At 50.0% G+C, this 25,918-nt stretch overlaps 1 protein-coding gene across 3 annotated transcripts in view; it reads right to left on the reverse strand.

Annotated features, from left to right (window-relative positions):
• Nucleotides 1-25,918, reverse strand: part of LOC144604796 (calcium/calmodulin-dependent protein kinase type 1D-like) — a 95,414-nt gene that overhangs the window by 44,397 nt on the left and 25,099 nt on the right. For all 3 annotated transcript variants that reach the window (XM_078419459.1, XM_078419458.1, XM_078419460.1), the window contains exons 2-3: nucleotides 25,064-25,195; nucleotides 17,136-17,210 (exon numbers count right to left, since the gene is read on the reverse strand). In XM_078419459.1, the coding sequence (XP_078275585.1) occupies nucleotides 17,136-17,210; nucleotides 25,064-25,195 (207 nt within the window). The remainder of the gene's footprint in view (nucleotides 1-17,135; nucleotides 17,211-25,063; nucleotides 25,196-25,918) is intronic.

Raw genomic sequence — 25,918 nt, forward strand, 5'->3', positions numbered from 1 at the left:
AAATATCCATTGGCTTGGCCTCCACAGCCGTCTGTGGCAACGATATCAAGGACCAGTCTCACCCCGGCCACTCCCTCTTCTCCCCTCTCCCATCGGGCAAGAGGTACAGAAGTGTGAAAACGCACACCTCCAGATTCAGGGACAGTTTCTTCCCGGCTGTTATCAGGCAACTGAACCATCCTACCACAACCAGAGAGCAGTGCTGAACTACTATCTACCTCATTGGTGATCCTCGGACTATCCTTGATCGGACTTTGCTGGCTTTACCTAGCACTAAACGTTATTCCCATCTCATGTATCTGTACAATGTGGACGGCTCGATTGTAACCATGTATTGGCTTTCCGCTGACTGGTTAGCACGCAACAAAAGCTTTTCACTGTACCTCGGTACACGTGACAATAAACTGAGTTGTGAATTTGTGGAATTCTCTGCCACAGAGGGCAATGGAGGCCAAATCACTGGATGAATTTAAGAGAGAGTTAGATACAGCTCTTGGGGCTTGCGGAATCAAGGGATATGGGGAGAAGGCAGGCACGGGTTACTGATTGTGGATGATCAGCCACGATCACAATGAATGGCGGTGTTGGCTCGAAGGGCCGAATGGCTTCCTCCTGCACCTATTTTCTATGTTTCTATGTTTCTATGTTTCTATGACTGTAACTGTAACTAGGTCCTATTTTTAATGAATTAAAGGATTCCTTCAGAATTAAAGGACGTTCTTTTAGGAAGGAGATGAGGAGGAATTTCTTTAGTCCGAGGGTGGTGAATCTGTGGAATTCATTGCCACAGATGGCTGTGGAGGCCACAAGTCAGTGGATATTTATAAGACAGAGATAGAAAGATTCTTGATTAGTGCGGATGTCAGGGGTTATGGGGAGAAGGCAGGAGAATAGGGTTGAGAGTGAGAGATAGATCAGCCATGATTGGATGGCAGAGTAGACTTGATGGGCCGAATGGCCTAATTCTGTTCCTATCACTAATGATCTTATGACAAATTTAAATCTCCTTGACTCCTATGGTGGGATTTGAAGGTGCGTGTGTGTGCACGTGTGGTCGTGCATATGTGCGTGTGCATGTGTGTGGGTGTGTGCGTGTGTCTAGGGTGTGTGTGTGTGCCTGCGTGCGCGTGTGTGCATGTGTGTGTGTCTACGTGCGTGTGCGAGAGTGCGTGTGTGTGCATTCGTGCATGTGCATGTGTGTGATCATGTGCGTGTGTGCGTGTGCATGTGTGTGTGTGTGTACATTCGTGCATGTGCATGTGTGTGGTCATGTGCGTGTGTGCGTGTGTGTGCGTGTGTGTGCATTCGTGCATGTACTTGTGCGTGTGTGCGTGTGTGTGCATTCGTGCATGTGTGTGTGCGTGTGTGCATGTGTGCGTGCGCATGTGTGCGTGTGTGTGTGCATTTGTGCATGTGCATGTGTGTGTGCTTGTGCATGTGTGTGTGTGCCTGCGTGCGTGTGTGTGCGCATGTGTGTGTGTCTACGTGTGTGTGCGAGAGTGTGTGTGTGCATTCATGCATGTGCATGTGTGTGGTCATGTGCGTGTGTGCGTGTGCATGTGTGCGTGTGTGTGCATTCGTGCATGGTCATGTGCGTATGTGCGTGTGTATGTGTGCTTGTGTGTGTGCGTGTGTGCATGTGTGTGTGCTTGTGCGTGTGTGCGCATTCGTGCATGTGCGTGTGTACGTGTGTGTGTGCACGTGTGTGTCTGTGCGTGTGCGGTTGCTGCAGGCTCTGAGTGCCAGTACATTAACTGCTGCTCTGCTGCTCTGGTACACTGAGTAACTCTAGTGATCAATGTTCCAGGACCAATGGTTCTTGGTCTCATTAATTCCAGCTCGCGTTGAAGACTTCAGCTTTCAAAATAAATGCTTCACTGAATGACTTCATAAGAATGAAAAATTGCACAAAGAAAAAATTAGCCATCAACAGTTCCCCAAATGGTGAAGATCCATTTCTCAAGGCGATTTGCAGCAATTGTTAGGGCCTTTGATTGAACTTCAAAGCACTTTCCCATTTTGCTGATTCATGGGGAGAAGGCAGGAACGGGGTACTGATTGAGAAAGATCACCCATGATCACATTGAATGGTGGTGCGTACAGGCTCGAAGGGCCGAATGGCCTCCTCCTGCACCTATTGTCTATTCCAGCTCCTTCTTCCCACCTCAACCTCACAGCATCTGGAAGTTCACAAGTTCATAAGTGATAGGAGTAGAATTAGGCCATTCAGCCCATCGTCTACTCCGCCATTCAATCACGGCTGATCTATCTCTCCCTCCTAACCCCATTCTCCTGAGTAAAATTTCTTTACTCAGAGGGTGGTGAATCTGTGGAATTCTTTGCCACAGACGGCTGTGGAGGCCACAAGTCAGTGGATATTTTTAAAGGGGTGTCAGGGGTTATAACCCCTGACACCCCTTTAAAAATATCCACTGACTTGTGGCCTCCACAGCCGTCTGTGGCAAAGAATTCCACAGATTCACCACCCTCTGAGTAAAGAAATTCCTTCTCATCTCCTTCCTAATTCTGAGGCTGTGCCCTCTGGTCCTGGACTCTCCCACTAGTGGAAACATCCTCTCCACATCCACTCTATCCAGGCCGCTCACTATTCGGTAAGTTTCAATGAGGTCCCCCCTCATCCTTCTAAACTCCAGCGAGTACAGGCCCAGTGCCGACAAATACTCATCATTCCTGGGATCATTCTTGTTTCGCTCATGATTCCAGCATCTGCTGCTCCTTGGGTTTGTGTCTCACAGACTCGCTGTTGATAGATGAGTCACTTGTTCTAATCACACATCTTCAGCAGGGGAGTTTCGAGCCATAGAGTGATTCAGCATGAAACCAGGCCCTTCAGCCCAACTCGCCCACACCGGCCAACATGTCCCTTCTACACTAGTCCCACCTACCTCCAAACCGTCCTATCCCTGTACCTGTCTAACTGTTTCTTAAATGTTGTGATTGTCCCTGCCTCAACTACCTCCTCCGGCTGTTAGTTCCATACACCTACCACCCTTTGTGTGAAAAAGTTACCCCTCAGATTCCCATTAAATCTTTTCCCCTTCACCTTAAACCAATGTCCTCTGGTTCTCGATTCTACTCTGGGCAAGAGACTCCGTGCGTCTACCCGATCTATTTTGTACCACTCGAAGGGTGACACCCTGGGCCTTGTGTTTTACCCACAGTACAGCAAGAACAACATTGGTGGTGCAGCGGGTAGAGCTGCTGCCTCCCAGCGCCAGAGACCCGGGTTCCATCCCGACTACAGGTGCTGACTGTATGGCATTTGTACGTTCTCCCCGTGACCTACGTGGGTTTTCTCCGGGCGCTCCGGTTTCCTCCCACACTCCAAAGACGTGCAGGTTTTTAGGTTCATTGTCTTGGTAAAATGATCGATTGTCCCCAGTGCGTGTAGGATAGCGTTAGTGTCCGGGTCGATCACTGGTCGGCGTGGAGTCGGTGGGCCGATGGGCCTGTCTCCACGCTGTATATCTGAACCAAACTAAACTAAACTGAAGAAGAGTCCTGACTGGAAATGTCCACAGATGTTGCCTGACCCTCTGAGTTTAGACCTTAGACCTTGGAGACACAGCGAGGAAACAGGCCATTCGGCCCACCGCGTCCGCCTCGACCAGCGATCACCCGGTACACTAGCACTATCCTACACACACTAGGGACAATTTACCGAAGCCAATTAACCTACAAACCCGCACGTCTTTGGAGTGTGGGAGGAAACCGGAGCGCCCGGAGAAAACCCACGCAGGTCACGGGGAGAACGTACAGACAGCACCCGTAGTCAGGAACAAACCCGGGTCACTGGCGCGATGAGGCAGCAAATCTACCCCTGCGCCACCGTGCCGCCCCCATGCGAGTTCCTCCAGCACTTTGTTTCCAAGACAAGATTGCAGCATCTGCAGTTCCATGAGTCCCACTGGTCGGCCGGTTCACTGTCCGCCAGCCCCCTCTGCTGGGCAATCCCTGCCCCTGCAGCAACTGCAGCCCATCAGCAGCAGACTTGGAGTCTAGGTTATTGTCATGTGTACCGAGGTACAGTGAAAAGCCTTTTGTTTGCTTGCTATCCAGTCAGCAGAAAGACCGTACGTGATGGCAGCATCTGTGGAGAACATGGATAGGTGACGTTTCACAGAGTGCTGCAGTAACTCAGCGGGTCAGGCAGCATCTGTGGAGAACATGGATAGGTGACGTTTCACAGAGTGCTGGAGTAACTCAGCGGGTCAAGCAGCATCTGTGGAGAACATGGATAGGTGACGTTTTGGGTCGGGACTTCTTTAGACTGAAAGTTGGGATTGGGGTGGGGGAGAGGGAGGAACTGGAGGTTGAGCAAAGTCCAGGATCGATCAGGGCCCACCACAGATGACCTCGGGCAGGGTGGGGCGTGGCAGGTCCATTGTTGGCCGGGGAAGGTGTGGTTTCAAGAGAAGCAATGTGGAGAACTGTGGAACTGGTCAAACGACCAGGGGGGTGGGGGGAAGTGGACAGGGAGGGGAGGGGAGTGTAAGTAGAAGTTATTTAAAAGCTGCTGACGTGGCTTTCTGTACATCGGCGAGATAGTTTTGCCGAATACTTGTGCTCGGTCCGCCAAGGTTTGCTGGATCTCCTAGTTGGTCAATGCTTTAACTCCCCCTCCCGTTCCCACACTGACCTCTCTGTCCTGGGCCTCCTCCATTGTCAGAGTGAGGCCCAGCGCAAACTGGAGCAGGAACAGCACCTGATATTTCATTGGGCACCCCAGCGGCATTTCAGTACTCAGTGTGGAGTTGGTGGTGGAGGCAGATACGATGGTGGTGTTTAAGAAGCTTTTAGACAGGTGCTTGGATATGCAGTGACTGGAGGGATATGGATCACGGGCAGGCGGAGGGGATTAGATGACCTTGGCATCATGTTCAGCACGGACATTGTGGGCCGAAGGGCCTGTTCCTGTACTGTACTGTACTGTTCTATATTCTATACTCTTATCTAGCCGGTCAGTATCTCTGCCACTTTATTAATACACATAGTTGTTCAATGTAAAAGTGATTATCATCAAACATAAAGGGGATTGTCTTGTGTTGTGGGCTGTGTTCTCAGGAACATACGTGTTAATTCTGAGAAGAAAATTTAAATTGAAAGTTAACGCACATCAATTATTTTCCAAAAATGCCCCAAGTGGAGAACAGACTTAAAATAATATTGCAAATACTCGTCCCCTTAGCAACCGCATGTTTCCATAAGTCTTTAGATTGTAGAGATACAGCACGGAAACAGGCCCTTCGGCCCACCGAGTCCGCGCCGCCCAGCGATCCCCGCACATCAACACAATCCTCCTACACACACTCGGACAAGTTACAACTTTTTACCGAAGCCAATTAACCTACAAACCTGCACGCCTTTGGAGTGTGGGAGGAAACCGAAGCGCCCGGAGAAAACCCACGCAGGTCAAGGGGAGAACGTACAAACTCCGTACAGACAGCACCCGTAGTCGGGATGGAACCCGGGTCTCTGGAGATGTAAAGCAACAACTCTACCGCTGCGCCACCGTGCCGCCAAATGTCTTTAGATAGCGCGCTCCAATGGGATTCTAACACCCACTGGTCAGAATCGTAGGGACGGCTCCAGGTGGTTTATTCAGGTCAGTACTCTCGTGCATCCACAGGTGTACGGCAGAGAGCAGACTGACTGGTTGCATCATGGCCTGGTTCAGCAACAAACGCCCAGGAATGAAGGGGACCACAGAGAGTGGTGGACACTGCCTGGCCCATCACACACTGACCCCCCACCATCGAAGGAATCTACAGGAGGCGCTGCCTCAAAAAGGCAGCCAGCATCATCAGAGATCCACACTACCCTGGCCACACTCTCACTGACCCACACCACCCTGGCCACACTCTCACTGACCCACACCACCCTGGCCACACTCTCACTGACCCACACCACCCTGGCCACACTCTCACTGACCCACACCACCCTGGCCACACTCTCACTGACCCACACCACCCTGGCCACACTCTCATCCCGCTGCTACCATCGGGAAGAAGGTACAGGAGCCTGAAAACCGTGACCTCCAGGTTCAAGAACAGCTTCTTCCCAACACCCATCAGGATCTTGAACGCTGCACAACACTGACTAAACTACGAACTGTCTTGGTTGTACTCGGATCTCCAGGCTATTTTGCACTAAAATAGTTTTTTTTTAAATTTCTTGAATTTTCTTGTGTTTATCGGGTTGTCTATGAGACCTGTTGAGCTGCTGCAAGTACAAATCTTATTTAATACTTTATTATTTAATTGCAGTTTGATGAAGGGTCCCGACCCGAATTGTCTAGCTACCTAGAGAGAGCTAGATAGAGCGCTTAATGATAGCGGAGTCAGGGGGTATGGGGAGAAGGCAGGAACGGGATACTGATTGAGAATGATCAGCCATGATCACATTGAATGGCAGTGCTGGCTCGAAGGGCCGAATGGCCTCTTCCTGCACCTATTGTCTATTGTCACCTGTCCATGTTCTATGCTCTGTGGGAGGAAACCGGAGCACCCGGAGGAAACCCACTCGGTCACAGGGAGAACGTACAAACTCTACACACACACACAGACAGCAGCCGAGGTCAGGATCAAACCCGGATTTCCGGCGCTGTGAGGCAGCAACGTTACCGCTGGGCCACCTGTCTGTTTATAGGTCCCTAGTTTTTATTGACAGCCCTTCTTAAACAGAGACACTGCACAGAACCTGAAAATAAAAATAGACTAAGCAAGAAACAAACAGGATCGCAGCTGTGTGTGTGGAGTTTGCAGCCTCTTCCTGTGACTGCGTGGGTTTCCTCCGGGTGCTCTGGTTTCCTCCCACATCCCAAAGACGTGCTGCCCATGCGGGTTTGTAGGTTAATCGGCCCTTCTGTAAATTGCCCGTGGGAGTGGATGAGAAAGGTGGGAGGACATAGAACCAGTGTGACCGGGCGATCGATGGTCGGCGTGGGCTCGGTGGGCCGAAGGGCCTGCTGCCGTGCTGTATCTCTAAACAAATTAGTCCCACCGAGTCCGCGCCGACCAGCGATCACGGCACACTATCACTGCCCTGCACGCACCAAGGACAATTTACATTTTATACCGAGCCAATTAACCAGCAAACCCGCGCGTCTTTGGAGTGTTGGGGGAAACCGAAGATCTCGGAGAAAACCCACGCAGGTCACGGGGAGAACGTGCAAACTCCGTACGGACAGCACCCGTAGTCGGGATGGAACCCGGGTCTCCGGCGCTGTGAGGCAGCAGCTCTACCCGCTGCGCCACCATGCTGATCAATGTTTTTCTTCGTGTTTTTTTCTAAGCAGAGACCAAAATGCCTGCAGTGCGCGTCTAGTCTTGGGTTCGATGCACTGTATCTCAGGCACAGTTAACGAGCTGTTGCCATGATCTGTGTGAAAGGTGTGATTACAGTAATTAATTCTACCTGATGATCAGTGTAAAGCATGCCTCAGCCCCTGTCGACAAGTGTGGGCTTCACTTTCACATGCAGCCTACCACCACACACCCACACGTCACACCAAGATGCCAACACGTTCTACAAGACAGAGACCAGACAGCGAGATATCTTAAATGGGCTGAAAGATACGGCATTCGAAACAGACTCCTTGGCCCACCGAGTCCACGCCGACCATCGGTCACCTGTTCACCTAGTACAGCACAAGAACAGGCCCTTCGGCCCACAATGTCCATGCTGTACATGATGCCAAGACCAGCTCCCTCCCTCTTCTCCCCTCTCCCATCGGGCAAGAGGTACAGAAGTGTGAAAATGCACACCTCCAGATTCAGGAAATGCTGGAGTAACTCAGCAGGTTAGGCAGCATCTCAGGAGAGAAGGAATGGGTGACGTTTCGGGTCGAGACCCTTATTCAGACCCGAAACGTCACCCATTCCTTCTCTCCTGACATGCTTCCTGACCCGCTGAGTTACTCCAGCATTTCGTGAAATGAATACCTTCGATTTGTACCAGCATGCCTGACCCGCTGAGTTACTCCAGCACTCTGTGAAACGTCACCTATCCATGTTCTCCACAGATGCTGCCCGACCCGCTGAGTCCGTCTCCATCCCAACCACACACACAATCCGTTTGGGCCCTGCTCTAAAATAATAAATACCGTGCAGGCTCACAGTCACCATCATATTAGATTGCTTCATTTTCTGTCTGCATTATTTCACTCTAAGGCCTACTTCACAGTCTGTGTGCGTACGCCACTGGGAAGGATATCTCCTGTTTACATGTTGCAATGAGATTACTACAGTGTAGGAAGGAACTGCAGATGCTGGTTTATACCGGAGATAGGCACGAAATGCTGGAGTAACTCAGCGGGTCAGGCAGCAATTTACAACTCTCTTTTAAATCCACCGCCTTCTGTGGCAGAGAATTCCACAAATTCACAGCTCTCTGGATGCAAAAGCTTTTCACTGTACCTCGGTATAGGTGACAATTAACTAAACTCAAACTGAAACATGGAAATCTTCTTTGAACCCTTTCAAGTTTGACAACACAAAAAACTGACCAGTGTGCAAATATAAACTCACTGAAGTCGAGGGTTGCCATTTGTCCCGCATTAGCTGGGACATCCCGTATTTTGGGCTAAATTGGTTTGTCCGTTACGGGACCGCCCTTGTCCCATATTAGGCCAGGGGGCGCTGTAGGCCCAGACGCTGTAGGCCTGGATAGTGTAGGCCCCGACAGTGTAGGTCCGGACAGTGTAGGCCCGGACAGTGTAGGCCCGGACAAGGTAGGCCCGGACAGTGTAGGCCCGGACAAGGTAGGCCCGGGCAGTGTAGGCCCGGACAGTGTAGGCCCGGACAGTGTAGGCCCGGACAGTGTAGGCCCGGACAGTGTAGGCCCGGACAGTGTAGGCCCGGACAGTGTAGGCCCGGACAGTGTAGGTCCGGAGGCCCGGGCGCCGCCTAATGACCCGGACGGCTGCTATCGGTGGAGCGGGAGCACGTGGTCGCTGGCTGGGTGAGGTCACGTGGGGCGCGGGGCGGTGACGTCACCTTGTCCCGTATTTGGGAGTGAGGAAGTTGGCACCCCCTAGGAGTGGATGACAAATTGGGAAAACATGGAACTAGTGTGAACGGGTGATTCAGCATGGATTCGGCGGGCCGAAGGGCCTGTTTCTTCGCTGAACCTTTAAAACAAAAGACAAGCGGACAGTGCACGATGTGGTCGGTGGTGTTCCACTGGCGAGGTGGGATTAGAGTTGTCTAGGATGGTTCAGGAAATGTTTTTCATTTGATAATGGTCACCTCCTTCATGAAGATAAAAGCACGGTATGAATAAAATATGGGTGTACAGTCTCTTCTAAATAATGTAATATCCTTCAATGGTGAATAATAATTAGCCGGACACAATATTGATCATTCTGTTTCCCATCTATATTGTTCATCTGTGGTGAAGTAAAACCATTTTCCAATGTGCAATATAGAAAGATTTTCTCTCTCCCTCCCTCTTCCCCCCCCCCCCTCATCCCCATCTCTTTCTCCCTCCCTCTCCCCCTCACCTTCTCTCCTCCTCCTCTCCCCCTCTCTCTCTCAGCTTCTCTCTCTCAGCTTCTCTCTCTCCTCCCTCTATCTCTCTATCCTCTCTCTCTATCTCTGTCTATCTCATTCCCCCCTCTCTCCCTCACTCTGCTGCCTGTCTCTCTCCCCCCTCTTCCTCTCTCTCCCCCCTCTCTTCCCATTCTGTCTCTGTCTCTTTCAGTCTCCTCACTCGCACTTCTCCCTTTCAACTCCTCTCTCTCTCTCTCTCTCTCTCTCTCTCTCTCTCTCTCTCTCTCTCTCTCTCTCTCTCTCTCTCTCTCTCTCTCTCTCTCTCTCTCTCTCTCTCTCTCTCTCTCTCTCTCTCTCTCCTCTCTCCCTCCCTCCCTCCCTCCCTCCCTCCCTCCCTCCCCTCTCTCTCCCTCCCTCCCCTCCCTCTCTCTCTCTCCCTCTCTCTCCCTCTCTCTCTCCCTCTCTCTCTCTCCCCCCTCTCTCCCTCTCTCTCCCTCTCTCTCCCTCTCTCTCTCCCCCTCTCTCCCTCTCTCTCCCTCTCTCTCTCCCTCTCTCTCTCCCTCTCTCTCCCTCTCTCTCCCCTCTCTCTCCTGCATTGTAAGATTAAGCAGAGTGGGTTCCTTTACACCGATCCTAATAGATATATCTTTCCCTTTGGAGAATCCCCAGCACCGTTGTCATGGCGATGAGGCCTAGGGAACAGCGAGCCAGTGCCTCACTCACTAAACATTACAACGTGGAACAGGCCCTTCGGCCCACAATGCCACTGCTGAACATGATGCAAATTAAAAAAGATTATAGTAGATTAGCACAGAGGGCAGTGGAGGCCAATTCATTGGATGAATTTAAAAGAGAGTTAGATAGAGCTCTAGGGGCTAGCGGAATCAAGGGATATGGGGAGAAGGCAGGCACGGGTTACTGATTGTGGATGATCAGCCATGATCACAATGAATGGCGGTGCTGGCTCGACGGGCCAAATAGCCTCCTCCTGCACCTATTTTCTATGTTTCTATGTTAACGGTACAGCACAGGAACAGGCCCTTTGGCCCACAATGTCCACACCAAACATGAGGCCAAGTCCGTTTCTTATCTGCCTGCACGTGATTTATTTCCCGCCATTCCCTGCATTTCCAAAAGCCTCTTAAACGCCACCATCGTATCTGCCTCCACCACTGCCCCTGGCAGCGCGTTCCACCAGACACTGTGTGGAAATAATTATCTGCACATCTCCTTTAAACGTTGCCCTCGCACCTTGAAGCTGTGACCTCCAATATTTGACATTTCCTATCTATGCCACATAATTTTATACATTCTCTCGTCCCACTACAACCTCCGACACTCCGGAGAAAATAATCGAAGTCTGTCGAACTTCTCCTTACAGATGAAACCCTCTAATCCAGGCAGCATTCTGGTAAACCTCCTCTGCACCCTCTGCAAAGCCTCCACATCCCACCTGTAATGGGGGGGGGGGGGGGGGGGGGGGGAACAGAACTGCACATAATACTCCCTAGTGCAGTCTAACCAAAGTTTGAGTTTGTTGTCACGTGTACCGAGGTACAGTGAAAAGCTTTTGTTGCGCGCTAACCAGTCAGCGGAGAGACAATACATGACTACAATCGAGCCGTCCACAGTATACAGATACAGGATAAAGGAATAACGTTTAGTGCAAGGTAAAGCAGTAAAGTCCGATCAAGGATAGTCCGAGGGTCACCAATGAGGTAGATAGTAGTTCAGCACTGCTCTCTGGTTGTGGTAGGATGGTTCAGTTGCCTGATAACAGCCGGGAAGTAACTGTCCCTGAATCTGGAGGTGTGCGTTTTCACACTTCTGTACCTCTTGCCCGATGGGAGAGGGGAGAAGAGGGAGTGACCGGGGTGAGACTGGTCCTTGATGATGCTGCTGGCCTTGCCGAGGCAGCGTGAGGTGTAGATGGAGTCAATGGAAGGGAAGTTAGTTTGTGCGATGGTCTGGGCTGGGTCAAAGTTTTATACAACTGTAACATAACTGCCCGACTCCTTGGGTCTTGTACAACTTCCCCTTGTAGCAGATACCCTCTAATCCAGGGAGATATTGTCAGTTTTCAGGGTGAAAATGTCAAATACTAGAGGATGTAACTGTAAGATGAGTTTTCAATTTTACAGAACCTTGTCTCTGCTAACTCACAGAGTATGGCTCAAGTGAATTTAGGACAAAAATATCAGCAAACATTTCGTTTTGTTTGTTTCCGTTTGGAGAAACAGCACGGGAAACAGGCCCTTCGGCCCACTGGGTCCGTGCCGACCAGCGATCCCCCGCACACTAACACTATCCAACACACACCAGGGACAATTTAAACGTTCACGCCAAGCCAACTAACCTACAGACCTGCACGTCTTTGGAGTGTGGGAGGAAACCCGATGATTTTGGAGAAAACCCACGCAGGTCACCGGGAGAACGTGCAAACTCCGTACAGACAGCACCCGTAGTCGGGATGGAACCCGGGTCTCTGGCGCTGTGAGGCAGCAAACTCTACCGCCGCGCCACCGTGCCACCCAGCAATCAATGACTTTCCATATTCATCCAGAACACGCAATGCAAAATGACCAGACAATACCTGCAATTATCCAAAACAGTGTCGCTTTCAATTATTTTGAACTTCACAAGTGGGATTGGCTTATTATCAAAGAATATTAACAAGGACTTTTTAAATTGGTTATAAATTCCCATGGTGTACATGAGGAGGTGTAATTGTGTTCCTTTTATGTGCTTCTCATCGTATTCACTTGACATTTTGCATTTAGTTGGTCAATGCACGAATAATATTTGTTCATTTGGAATAAAGTTTATTTTTGAAATTAAAAAATAAATAATTTCTGTTCGATGGAATCCGTGAGGAGTTGAAATGATACTTTGTGGGTGGCGCAGCGGTTAGTGCCACTGCCTCACAGAGCCAGACACACAGGTTCGATCCTGACCTCGGGTGTTTGTGTGTGTGTGTGTGTGTGTGTGTGTGTGTGTGTGTGTGTGTGTGTGTGTGTGTGTGTGTGTGTGTGTGTGTGTTGTGTGTGTGCGTGTGCGCGTGTGTGTGTGTGTGTGTAGTTTGTACGTTCTCCCTGTGACCGCATGGGTTTCCTCCGGGTGCTCCGGTTTCCTCCCACATTCCAAAGACATGCGGGGTTTGCAGAAAAAAATAGGTGCAGGAGTAGGCCATTCGGCCCTTCCAGCCAGCACCGCCATACAATATGATCATGACTGATCCTATAAAATGAGTACCTGTTAGTTCCTGCTTTATCCACCCTTATCCTTTGATTCCCTTACCCCTGAGAGCTAAATCTAATCTCTCTTGAAAATTGTAGGTGAATTGTCCCTCTGTAAATTGCCTCCTAGTGTGTAGGGAGTGGATGGAAAGTGGGATAACATGGAACTAGTGTGAACAGGTGATCGATGGTTGGCATGGACTCAGTGGGCTGAATGTTTCCATGCTGTATCTTTTGATCAATCAATTCTTACGCCAGATATTGCTTATTCCTTAATGCGGAAAACTATATTTTATGATATTATTTTAACATTTAATGCTGATGCCAATTAGCAAAGTGGTCCGCTCTTTCATATTTTAGATTCCACAACACACTTGTATTAACCAGTAAATTGCCGTGTCAGCAAAAGCAAACTGTCACATTGCACCACTTTCAAAGGAATTGATTGAATGCACCATTAGTTCAGCTGCTCCAGACAGTACTGAGACACAAGGAACTGCAGATGTAGGAATCTTGAGCAAAACACAGAGTGCTGGAGTAACTCAGCGGGTCAGGCAGCATCTGTGGGGAACATGGATAGGTGACGTTTCACAGAGTGCTGGAGTAACTCAGCGGGTCAGGCAGCATCTCTGGGGAACATGGATAGGTGACGTTTCACAGAGTGCTGGAGTTACTCAGCGGGTCAGGCAGCATCTCTGGGGAATATGGATAGGTGACGTTTCACAGAGTGCTGGAGTAACTCAGCGGGTCAGGCAGCATCTGTGGGGAACATGGATCGGTGACGTTTCACAGAGTGCTGGAGTAACTCAGCGGGTCAGGCAGCATCTCTGGAGAACATGGAAAGGTGACGTTTCGGGTCGAGACCCTTCTTCAGACTTCAGATGGGGACTGATGCGGAATGCTAACGTGGGCAGCTTGGGCTGAGGGGCTCGTTTCCGTGCTGCGTGATTCAACAACTCGATGATTTAACCGTGACCTTCAAAGCTGCGACGGGCTGAGAGTTGTACGTGTGTGTGTGGTGTGGCGGTGACACATGGCAAGGGTGTCGCAGAAGGAGAGAGGCAGTGGTTGCTGATCTGTTGAAGCCAAGAGACGGAGACTCTGCCAGGAAGTTGCTCATCGTTCTTCCACCCCCCACCCCCACCCCCCCCCCCCCCCACCCCCCCCCCCCCCCCCCCCCCCCCACTCTGTTCCCCATCAACTTCTGCCCGAACCATGAATATTCTATTCGGGAAAAGCAGGGCTGCCTCATAGTTTAATCGTTTGAAAGCCTCTTATGCCCTCATTAAGCTGTCAACTGCAAACAGGCTCCCAGCTTTCTCTTTCTAAATCTAACTCTCTCTTGAAAACATCCAGTGAATTGGCCTCCACTGCCTTCTGTGGCAGAGAATTCCACAGATTCACAACTCTCTGGGATGAGGAAAAACGTTTCCACCCAGAGAGTTGTGAATCTGTGGAATTCTCTGCCACAGAAGGCAGTGGAGGCCAATTCACTGGATGTTTTCAGGAGAGAGTTAGATTGAGCTCTCAGGGCTAACGGAATCAAGGGATATGGGGAGAAAGCAGGAACGGGGTACTGATTTTAGATGATCAGCCATGATCATATTGAAATGGCGGTGCTGGCTCGAAGGGGCGAATGGACTCCTCCTGCACCTATTTTCTATGTTTTTTCTATGTTTCTTAGCTGGGGTGACAGCACCTTTAGGATCAGAATCCACCGCTACGGTCACTAAACGAGAGGCTGAATTCATATCATATATCATATCATATCATATATATACAGCCGGAAACAGGCCTTTTCGGCCCTCCAAGTCCGTGCCGCCCAGTGATCCCCGTACATTAACACTATCCTACACCCACTAGGGACAATTTTTACATTTACCCAGCAATTAACCTACATACCATTGGTTGAGTTTATCATGTGAGCCGAATATATGAGACATGCTAAGAGTCCTTTTCAACCTCACCCGAACGATGTCTTCTGCCTTCCACCCACATCCCCATTCATCAAAAAAGATGTCAGGTTAATTGGCTTGGCATAGATGTATGGATGTATGGAGGGTTAATGGGTTTGGTAAATGTAAAAAAAAATTCCCTAGTGTGTGTAGGATAGTGTTAGTGTGCGGGGATCGCTGGTCGGCGCGGACGTCGGTAGGCCGAAGGGCCTGTTTCTGCGCTGTATCTCTAAACTAAACTACACTAAAGACATGAGGAAGGTGGAATACCTGCCTACAAGAAGCAGATGGCTCAGCCTGCCCTGATCTCTGTTACTTTTCTCACAACCTTTAATTTTAGCCTGAGACCTGACATTGCATTTTAAAAAGGCTATGGTGTGAGTGTGTTAAGAGTGAGTGGAATTGGATCGTTCATATATTCATAAGTGAGAGGAGCAGAATTAGGCCATTCGGCCCATCGAGTCTACTCCGCCATTCAATCATGGCTGATCTATCTCTCCCTCCTAACCCCATTCTCGTGCCTTCTCCCCATAACCCCTGACACCCGCACTAATCAACAATCTATCTATCTCTGCCTTAAAAATATCCACTGACTTGTGGCCTCCACAGCCGTCTGTGGCAATAAATTCCCCAGATTCACCACCCTCTGACTAAAGAAATTCCTCCTCATCTCCTTGCCAAAAGTACGTCCTTTAATTCTGAGACTGTGCCCTCTGGTCCTGGACTCTCCCACTGCTGGAAACATCCTCTCCATGTCCTCTCTATCCAGGCCGCTCACTGTTCGAATATCAAGTTGAATATGGAGTCATAGAGTCACACAGTACGGAAAGAGGCCCTTCAGCCCAACTCATCCATCCTGTCCCATCTGCACTAATCACACCTGCCTGTGTTTGGCCCATATCCCCCCTAACTCTTTCCTATCCATGTACCTGCCCAGATTTCTTTTAAATGTTATAGTATCTGCCTCCACTACCTCATCTGGCAGCTCGTTCCAGATACCCACCACCCTCTGAGTGAAAAAGTTACCCCTCAGGTTCCTATTAAATCTTTCCCCTCTCACCTTGAACCTGGTTCTTGATTCCCCTACTCTGAGTAAAGGGTTGTGCAATCGGCCGGTCTATTCCCCTCATGATTTTATCCACCTCTATAAGATCTCCCCCCCTCATCCTCCTGCGCTCCAAGGAATAGTATCCCAGCCAGCTCAACCTCTCCCTGTAGCTCAGGCCCTCGAGTCCTGGCAACGTCATCGAAAATCTTTTCGGCACACTCATCAGGCAACTGAACCAAACTGTCACCAACTTAGGGCGGTCAGGGTGGCGCAGCGGTAGAGTTGCTGCCTGACAACGAATGCAGCGCCGGAGACCCGGGTTCGATCCCGACTACGGGTGCTGTCTGTACGGAGTTTGTACGTTCTCCCCGTGACCCACGTGGGTTTTCTCTGAGATCTTCGGTTTCCTCCCACACTCCAAAGACGTGCAGGTTTGTGGTTTAATTGGCTCGGTAAATGTAAAAATTGTCTCTAGTGGGTGTAGGATAGTGTTAGTGTGCGGGGATCGCTGGTCGGCGCGGACCCGGTGGGCCGAAAGGGCCTGTTTCCGCGCTGTATCTCTAAAATAAAACTAAATTAAACTAAACTCTTTCCAACTTAATGACATCTTTCCTAGAGCACCCGATATTTATAGACAATAGACAATAGGTGCAGGAGGAGGCCATTCGGCCCTTTGAGCAAGCACCGCCATTCAATGTGATCATGGCTGATCATTCTCAATCAGTACCCCGTTCCTGCCTTCTCCCCATACCCCCTGACTCCGCTATCCTTAAGAGCTCTAACTAGCTCTCTCTTGAATGCATTCAGAGAATTGGCCTCCACTGCCTTCTGAGGCAGAGAATCCCACAGATTCACAACTCTCTGACTGAAAAAGTTTTTCCTCATCTCAGTTCTAAATGGCCTACCCCTTATTCTTAAACTGTGGCCCCTTGTTCTGGACTCCCCCAACATTGGGAACATGTTTCCTGCCTCTAACGTGTCCAACCCCTTAATAATCTTATACGTTTCGATAAGATCTCCTCTCATCCTTCTAAATTCCAGTGTATACAAGACTAGTCGCTCCAGTCTTTCAACATACGACAGTCCCGCCATTCCGGGAATTAACCTAGTAAACCTACGTTGCACGCCCTCAATAGCAAGAATATCCTTCCTCAAATTTGGAGACCAAAACTGCACACAGTACTCCAGGTGCGGTCTCACTAGGGCCCTGTACAACTGCAGAAGGACCTCTTTGCTCCTATACTCAACTCCTCCTGTTATGATATTTACTGCTGTTGATTTTATACACATCTTTAATATCATCGTACACCTCTCTTAAGATCACATTTCATTGCAAACAGCCTGAGCGCCAGGAAGCATTGAGACTCAAATGTCGTTCACTCACAGTTGCATCACCAGATACAAATGGTTCGGACTTTCATAGATGTCTTCTAGTGCCACTATGTTTTCATGCTTGATCCTGAAAGACAGAATGGAACGGATTGAGTTCTCGAGAATCAAAGTCATATAAACCACCCCCCCCCCACTGACTCCATCTACACCTCACGCTGCCTCGGCAAGGCCAACAGCATAATCAAGGACCAGTCTCACCCCGTTCACTCCCTCTTCTCCCCTCTCCCATTGGGCAAGAGGTACAGAAGTGTGAAAACGCACACCTCCAGATTCAGGGACAGTTTCTTCCCGGCTGTTATCAGGCAACTGAACCGTCCTCTCACCAACTAGAGAGCGGCCCTGACCTCCCATCTACCTCATTTGGGGAGCTCCAGACTGTCTTTAATCGGACTTTACCTTGCACTAAACATTATCGCCTATATCCTGTACACTGTACACTGTGGACGGCTCGATTGTAATCGTTTATAGTCTTTTCATTGACTGGATAGCACGCAACAAATGTAATTTCACTGTTCATCAGCTCATAGGTTCTAGGAGCAGAATTAGGCCATTCGGCCCATCAAGTCTACTCCGCCATTCAATCACGGCTGATCTATCTCTCCCTCCTAACCCCATTCTCCTGCCTTCTCCCCATAACCCCTGACACCCGTAACAATGAAATTCTGACTTGCTGCTGCATAACTGGCCCCTAAACACAATGCTGCAGATAACATACAATAACCTAACAATTAACAATGCGTTCCTCTCACCATCTGCACAGGAAAATCCCAAAGGTTACCACTTTTTTAACACTTGTAAAATCCTGACACATGTTTGTAGACACAAGGAACTGCAGATGTTAGTTTACAAAGATAGACATAGAGTGCTGGAGTAATTCAGCGGGTCAGGCAGCATCTGTGGAGAACATGGATAGGTGGCGTTTCACAGAGTGCTGGAGTAACTCAGCGGGTCAGGCAGCATCTCTGGAGAACATGGATAGGTGACGTTTCACAGAGTGCTGGAGTAACTCAGCGGGTCAGGCAGCATCTGTGGAGAACATGGATAGGTGACGTTTTACAGAGTGCTGGAGTAACTCAGCGGGTCAGGCAGCATCTCTGGAGACCATGGATCTCTGAAGACCCTTCTTCAGGCATGTGTTTGTTCTGCTTCATTAAGGCAACAGAAGACCATCATAAAGCGAAGATATGTGTAGGAAGGAACTGCAGATGCTGGTTTACATACGAAGATAGACACAAAGTGCTGGAGTAACTCAGCGGGACAGGCAGCATCTGTGGATCAAAGGAATGGGTGAATTCAGAGACTGAAGAAGGGTCTCGATCCAAAACATCACCCATTCCTTCCATCCAGAGATGTTGCCTGCCCCGCTGAGTTACTCCGGCATTTTGCATCCATTAAAAAGTGAAGATAATTTAATAATACTTTTTATATCAGAAAAGCAACAAAAAGATCTTTTTAATATCAAATGCTATGCCAGATAACTACCCATGTTGGTGAGATACAGCGTGGAAACAGGTTCTTCGGCCCACCGAGTCCACACCGACCAGCGATCCCCGCACACTAACACTATCCTACACACACTAGGGACAATGCTTCAACTTACCGAAGCTAATTAACCTACAAGTGTTTACGTTGTTGGTGGAAATCGAGGTTACCGGAGGAAACCCACGCAGGTCACGGGAAAAACGTACAAACTCCGTACAGACAGCGCCCGTAGTCGGGATCGAACCTGACTCTGTAAGCTCTCTGGCCTGTAAGGCAGCAACTCTAGACAATAGACAATAGGTGCAGGAGGAGGCCATTCGGCCCTTCGAGCCAGCACCGCCATTCAATGTGATCATGGCTGATCATTCTCAATCAGTACCCCGTTCCTGCCTTCTCCCCATACCCCCTGACTCTACCGCTGCACCACCTTGCCACCCATAGAGTCATACAGTGTGAAAACATCTACACCAGTCCTACACATGTACCTGTCCAAACGCCTTTTAAATGTTGTTACAGTGTCTGAAGAGTGGTCTCGACCCGAAACGTCACCCATTCCTTCTCTCCGGAGATGCTGCCTGTCCCACTGAGTTACTCCAGCTTTTTGTGTCTCTCTTCGCTTTAAACCAGCATCTGCTGTTCCTTCCTCCTTACAGTACCTGGCTCTGGCCTGACCTGCTGAGTTGCGTAGGAAAATAACTGCAGATGCCGGTACAAATCGAAGGTATCACAAAATGCTGGAGTAACTCAGCAGGACAGGCAGCATCTAGGAGAGAGGGAATGGGTGACGTTTCGGGTCGACACCCTTCTTCAGACTGAGTTACTCCAGCACTTTGTGTCCTTTCTCGGATAGGGTGGCTGGATCAGAGGGACTAGCATTGGTTGGCATGGACCAGTTGGGCTGAAGGGCCTGTTTCCGTGCCATTTCGCCCAGTGACTGTGCGATGAGTCAGATCAACAAGACTCGGTCTCAGGTGCTGGGTAGATGGAAAAGCATCTTTGAAGCCAGCGTGAGCTGTGTTTAACAAATGCTGTTTGAACAGCAGGTTGTCAACAACACCTTTTATTAATGTAGTGTGTTGATCTGTTGGGGTTCTACCTGCATGCCTGTCTCTGAAGACAGCCATTCCCCCTCACTCCCCTCCATGGCTAGAAGCCAATTCAAGAGGCATTTACTGGGACTGCTTGAAGGGAAGAGGCTGGAAACTCGCTGGAGTTTGGAAGGATGAGGTGGTGGAACCTCATTGAAACTTTCCAAATAGTGAGCGGCCTGGATAGAGTGGATGTGGAGAGGATGTTTCCACTAGTGGGAGAGACTAGGACCAGAGGGCACAGCCTCAGAATTAAAGGACATTCAGTTAGGAAGGAGATGAGGAGGAATTTCTTTAGTCAGAGGGTGGTGAATCTGTGGAATTCATTGCCACAGAAGGCTGTGGAGGCCACAAGTCAGTGGGTATCTTTGAGGTGGAGATTGCCAGATTCTTGATTAGTACTGGCGTCGGTGGTCAGTGGAGAAGGCAGGGGAATGGGGTTAGGAGGGAGAGATAGATCAGCCATGATTGGATGATGGAGTAGGCTCAATGGGCCGAATGGCCTAATTCTGCTCCTATCACATGTGAACATGAACAATATCTCGACCTGAAACATCTCCTATCCCATGTTCTCCAGAGATGCTGCCTGACCCGCTGAGTTACTCCAGCACTCTGTGTCCTTTTATCTATTAACTAGCTTCTGCAGTTTCTCTGCATCCTCACCAAAGCCTCCTCACCTGGTTCTGGACAGGTACGCAGATAGAACAGGTTTAGAGGATGTGGGCCAAATGTGCGTACGTGGGACTAGTCTAGATGGGGCATTTTGGTCAGTATGGACAGGTTGGGCCGAAGGAACTGATTTGCATGACTTAGTTATAGAGTCATAGAATGTGGAAACAGGCCCTTCGTCTCAACTCGCCCATTCCGACCAAGATTAGTTTAGTTTTGTTCAGAGATACAGCGCGGAAACAGGCCCTTCAGCCCAAGGTCTGCACCCCGCACACTAACACTATCCTACACACGCTAGGGGCAATTTAGAAACGTTATTGTGTACAGGGTGGGCCTGTTTCCCCACTGTATCTCTAAACTAAATTATTAGGATGGCACGGTGGTGCAGCGGGTAGAGCTGCTGCCTCACGGCGCCAGAGACCCGGGTTCAATCCCGACTACGGGCGCCGTCTGTACGGAGTTTGTACGTTCTCCCCGTGACCTGCGTGGGTTTTCTCTGAGATCTTCGGTGTCCTCCCGCACTCCAAAGACGTGCAGGTTTGTGGGTTAATTGGCTTGATGCTAATGTAAATTGTCCCTAGTGTGTGTAGGATAGTGTGAGTGTGCGGGGATCGCTGGTCGGCGCGGACCCGTGGGCCGAAGGGCGTGTATGCGCGCTGTATCTCTAAACTAAATTAAACTAAACTGTTCCCTAGGGAACTGCCCGTAATAGAACGATGTCCAATGCAGAAAATGGCAATGTAGTCCTGACCTTTACAACTAGCTTGCCTTGTCAGTGTGTTAAATAACACCTACTCACAATTAACCAACTTGACTTCACGGCTCGTTATAATCTCCGTCTATAGAAACTCCATTTCCCCATAAAGAGAGAATTACTGCTGTTGGCATTGCTCTGAGTCCACATGCCTGAGATGCTGCAGCAAGCAACATTTTCATTCTACCTGTCCTTTTAGAGTGTAGAAAGAAACTGCAGATGTTGGTTTATACCAAGGATGGTCACAAAGTGCTGGAATAACTCAGCAGGTCAGGCAGCACCTCTCGAGAAAAAGGGATGGGTGAAGTTTCGGGTCAGAACGTCACCTATCCATGTTCTCCAGAGATGCTGCCTGACCCGCTGAGTTACTCCAGCACTCTGTGAAACGTCACCTATCCATGTTCTCCACAGATGCTGCCTGACCCGCTGAGTTACTCCAGCACTCTGTGAAACGTCACCTATCCATGTTCTCCACAGATGCTGCCTGACCCGCTGAGTTACTCCAGCACTCTGTGAAACGTCACCTATCCATGTTCTCCAGAGATGCTGCCTGACCCGCTGAGTTACTCCAGCACTCTGTGACTGTCTTTGCCATCAGTGTGTGTTTGGAGTGGGATCCAGACTGAAAGAGGTGGAGCTGAGGTGGGAACAGAGATGGTAACAGATTCCGGGGATGTCTGTTCTGTACGTGTTGATTAATTGCTAAATTTCAAGTCTGATTGAATCCATGTTACAATCTGCGAGATACAAATCTCCAGCTCATCATTCTGCTGCCTTACTTATAAACAGGTCAGCGGCCAGCTCTGGGGAACACCTACACTTTAGTGCCCACCTGATGAAGTCTAATGAAGAAACGGAATCTGTTTAGTTTGGAGACACAGCACAGAAACAGGCCCTTCGGCCCACCGAGTCCATGCCGACCAGCGATCGCCCACTCACACTAGTTCCGTGTTATCCCACTTCCTCATCCACTCCCTGCACACGAGGGGGCAATTTACAGAGGGGCCGATTAACCCACAAACCCGCACGTCTTTGGGATGTGGGAGGAAACCGGAGCGCCCGGAGAAAACCCACGCAGGTCACAGCGAGAATGTGCAAACTCCACACACACACAGACAGCACCCGAGGTCAGGATGGAACCCGGGTCTGCGGCGCTGTGAGGTAGCAGCTCTACCCGCTGCATCACCGTGCCGTAGTCAGACTCAACCTGGGTTCACTGAGCTGCCACAACGGGCAGGGCACTGACTGTTCAATACAGGGCCTCACTGCAGGCCCCCTCTCTACACAGACCCCTGGTTAACACAGAAGGAGGGCACGAGGGGAGGGAGGGGGGTAACGATGGGGGGGGGGGGGAACAGGGGGAGGAGGGGAGCAGGGACGAAGGGAATGAGTGAGGGAAGGGTGGAGGGAAGGAGGGGTTGTGGCCTCCATAGCCGCCTGTGGCAATGAATCCCACAGATTCACTACCCTCTGACTAAAGAAATTCCTCCTCATCTCCTTCCTAAAGGAACGTCCTTTTAATTCTGAGACTGTGCCTTCTGGTCCTAGACTCTCCCACTAGTGGAAACATCCTCTCCACATCCACTCTATCCAGGCCGCTCACTAATGGGTAGGTTTCATTGAGATCCCTCCCTCCCCTCATCCTTCTAAACTTCAGCGAGTACAGGCCCAGTGCCGACAAACGCTGAGTTCCCTGAATCTATGTTTCTGTAAATGCTGTTGGAAGTGGTGGAGGGAAGATTGATAACTGTTACAGAGGTGGGAGCATTGCCAAATGTTTTAATGCTTACTGTAGCGTATTAGTGGTTAGACAAACGGCTCAGCTTTTAACTGACCAAACAACTGCGTTACTGCCTCAGAAATATATTATTTGGGGGGAAAAGGAAATAGAAAGCTTTATTGGTGTTTGTTCATATCACTGACCAGATAGAGGGCTAGCTCCATGAATGTTAACGAGTTCATTGAAATCTTCAGCTATCAAACCAACGGGCCATTTCGGAGAAAACCCACGCAGGTCACGGGGAGAACGTGCAAACTCCGTACAGACAGCGCCCGCGGTCAGGATGGAACCCAAGTCTCGGGCGCTGGGAGGCAGCGGCTCTACCCGCTGCACCGCCGCGTTTGGTTCCTGTTGGCTCCTCAGCCGATAGATCGCTGGGTGCAGTTTAATAAACATTGGGAAATGCGCACTGTATCCATCAGTGGTTTAATTGACAATTAATCTTCAGTGGCTGATCATTAGAAGATTTAATCTGCTCTGCTCTGAGGCAAGGGCTCACACAGACACACGGGGAGGGGGGACTGGAGAGGGGGCGGTCTGTGGCCAGCTCCCTGCAGCAGAGAACACAGCAAGGATTTGTGTGTGTGTGTGTGTGTGGCTGTGTGTGTGTGTGTGTATGTGGCTGTGTGTGTGTGGCTGTGTGTGTGTGTGTGTGTGGCTGTGTGTGTGTGTGTGTGTGTGGCTGTGTGTGTGTGTGTGTGTGTGTGGCTGTGTGTGTGTGTGTGTGTGTGTGTGTGTGTGTGGCTCTGTGTGTGTGTGGCTGTGTGTGTGGCTGTGTGTGTGTGTGCGTGGGTGTGTGCGTGGGTGTCGGTGTGTGTGCGTGGGCGTGCGAGTGTGTGTGTGCATGTGTGTGTCTGTGCGTGTGTGTCTGTGTTAGTGTGTGTATGAGTGTGTGTGTGTGTGTGTGTGTGTGTGTGTGTGTGTGTGTGTGTGTGTGTGTATCTATGTGATTATGTGTGTCAGTCTGTGTCCGTCGGCACATATGTATCTGTGTGTCTATACGTGCATAGTGCATGTGTGTGTGTGTGCGTGCGCGAGTGTGTATGCGTGTGCGTGTGCATAGTAAGTATGAGAGCACACGGAAACACAAGGAAATGCAGGTGCTGGAGTTTGGACCAAAACACAAAGGGCTGGAAGAACTCAGAGGGTCGGTCAGGCAGCATCTGTGAAGAACATAGATAGATGATGTTTCGGTTCGGGACCTTTCTTCAGTCTCAAATTTGAAAGATTTTAAATTTAGAGTCATAGAGTCACATAGCGTGGAAACAGGCCCTTCGGCCCAACTTGCCCACACCGGCCAACATGTCCCATCTACACTATTCCCACCTTATAGTGTTTGGTCCATATCCCTCCAAACCTGTCCTATCCATGTACCTGTCTAAATGCTTCTTAAATGTAGCAATACTACCTGCCTGAACTACCCACTCCATCCTCTCCACATCCACTCTATCCAGGCCTTTCACTATTCGGTAAGTTTCAATGAGGTCCCCCCCCTCATCTCTAAACTCCAGCGAGTACAGGCCCAGTGCCAACAAACCCTCATCGTATGTTAACCCACTCATCCCTGGGATCGTTCTCATAAACCTCCTCTAGACCCTCTCCAGAGCCACCACATCCTTCCTCAGATAGAGGGGTAGGGTTGCCAACTGTCCCGTATTAGCCGGGGCATCCCGTATTTAGACTCGGGGGGGGGGGGGGGGGGGGGGAGGTGCTGTAGGCCCTGGTACTGTAGGCCCGGACACTGTAGACCCGGACACTGTAGGCCCGAACACTGTAGGCCCGGACACTGTAGGCCCGGACACTGTAGGCCCGGACACTGTAGGCCCGGACACTGTAGGCCCGGATACTGTAGGCCTGGACACTGTAGGCCTGGACATTGTAGGCCCGGACACTGTAGGCCCGGATACTGTAGGCCCGGACACTGTAGGCCCGGTCACTGTAGGCCCAGGGGACACTGTAGGCCCAGGGGCTGCTGTGGGCCCGGACACTGTAGGCCCGGACACTGTAGGCCTGGACACTATAGGCCGGACAGTTTTAGGCCCGGACACTATAGGCCCGGGGCTGCTGCAGGCCCAGACAGATGTCACATTTTGTCCCTTATCTGGGAGTGAGGAAGTTGGCAACCCTATAGAGGGGTCCTCTCTCACCTCCGGAGAACGGCGATCTCATTCTCAATGCTGTTCTCCTTGCCCTTCAACGCCTTCTTCGGGATGCATTTGATGGCAAACATTTTGCCGCTGGTCCTCTCCTTGGCCATCACCACTTCGGAAAAGGCACCGCTGAAAAAATAAAGAGAGAGAGAGAGAGAGAAAGGAGGTCAGGATCGAGCACAGCCCTGGCGATTATCGTCAATGAAAACCTTACACACACGCAAGACAATCAAGACTTTATCTAAGAGCATCAATTTTTGTTTTAAAAATCAAAAGAAACTTTAATCAAAGGGCCTTCTTCAGTCAGAGTGAGGCCCAGCGCAAATTGGAGGAACAGCACCTCTTATTTCGCTTGGGTAGTTTACACCCCAGCGGTATGAACATTGACTTCTCTAACTCCAGACAGTCCCTGCTTTCCCTCTCTCTCCATCCCCTCCCCATTCCCAGTTCTCCCACCAGTCTCCGACTACATTCTATCTGTGTCGCGCCCCCTCCCCTGACATCAGTCTGAAGAAGGGTCTCGACCCGGAACGTCCCCCGTTCCTTCTCTCCACAGATGCTGCCTGACCCGCTGAGTTACTCCAGCACTTTGTGTCTACCCTCTGATCCAAGCAGCTTTCTGCAATACCTCCTCTGCATCCTCTCCAAAACCACCACATCCTTCCTGTAATGACTTTGTGTCAGAGAACAAATGTTATTAAACTCTGACGCGCTACAACTCAATATGTATACAACGCTACATGCATTTCTTACAAAACAATTCATGCAATGCAATTAAAAAATCTCATGCATAATAGACGTACAGTTCTGCACAGTGAAACATAGTTTAATAAGCCAAGGCTCCCATCAATT

This window comes from Rhinoraja longicauda, chromosome 23 (assembly GCF_053455715.1).
Source record: "Rhinoraja longicauda isolate Sanriku21f chromosome 23, sRhiLon1.1, whole genome shotgun sequence".
NCBI classification, from domain to species: Eukaryota; Metazoa; Chordata; class Chondrichthyes; order Rajiformes; family Arhynchobatidae; genus Rhinoraja; species Rhinoraja longicauda.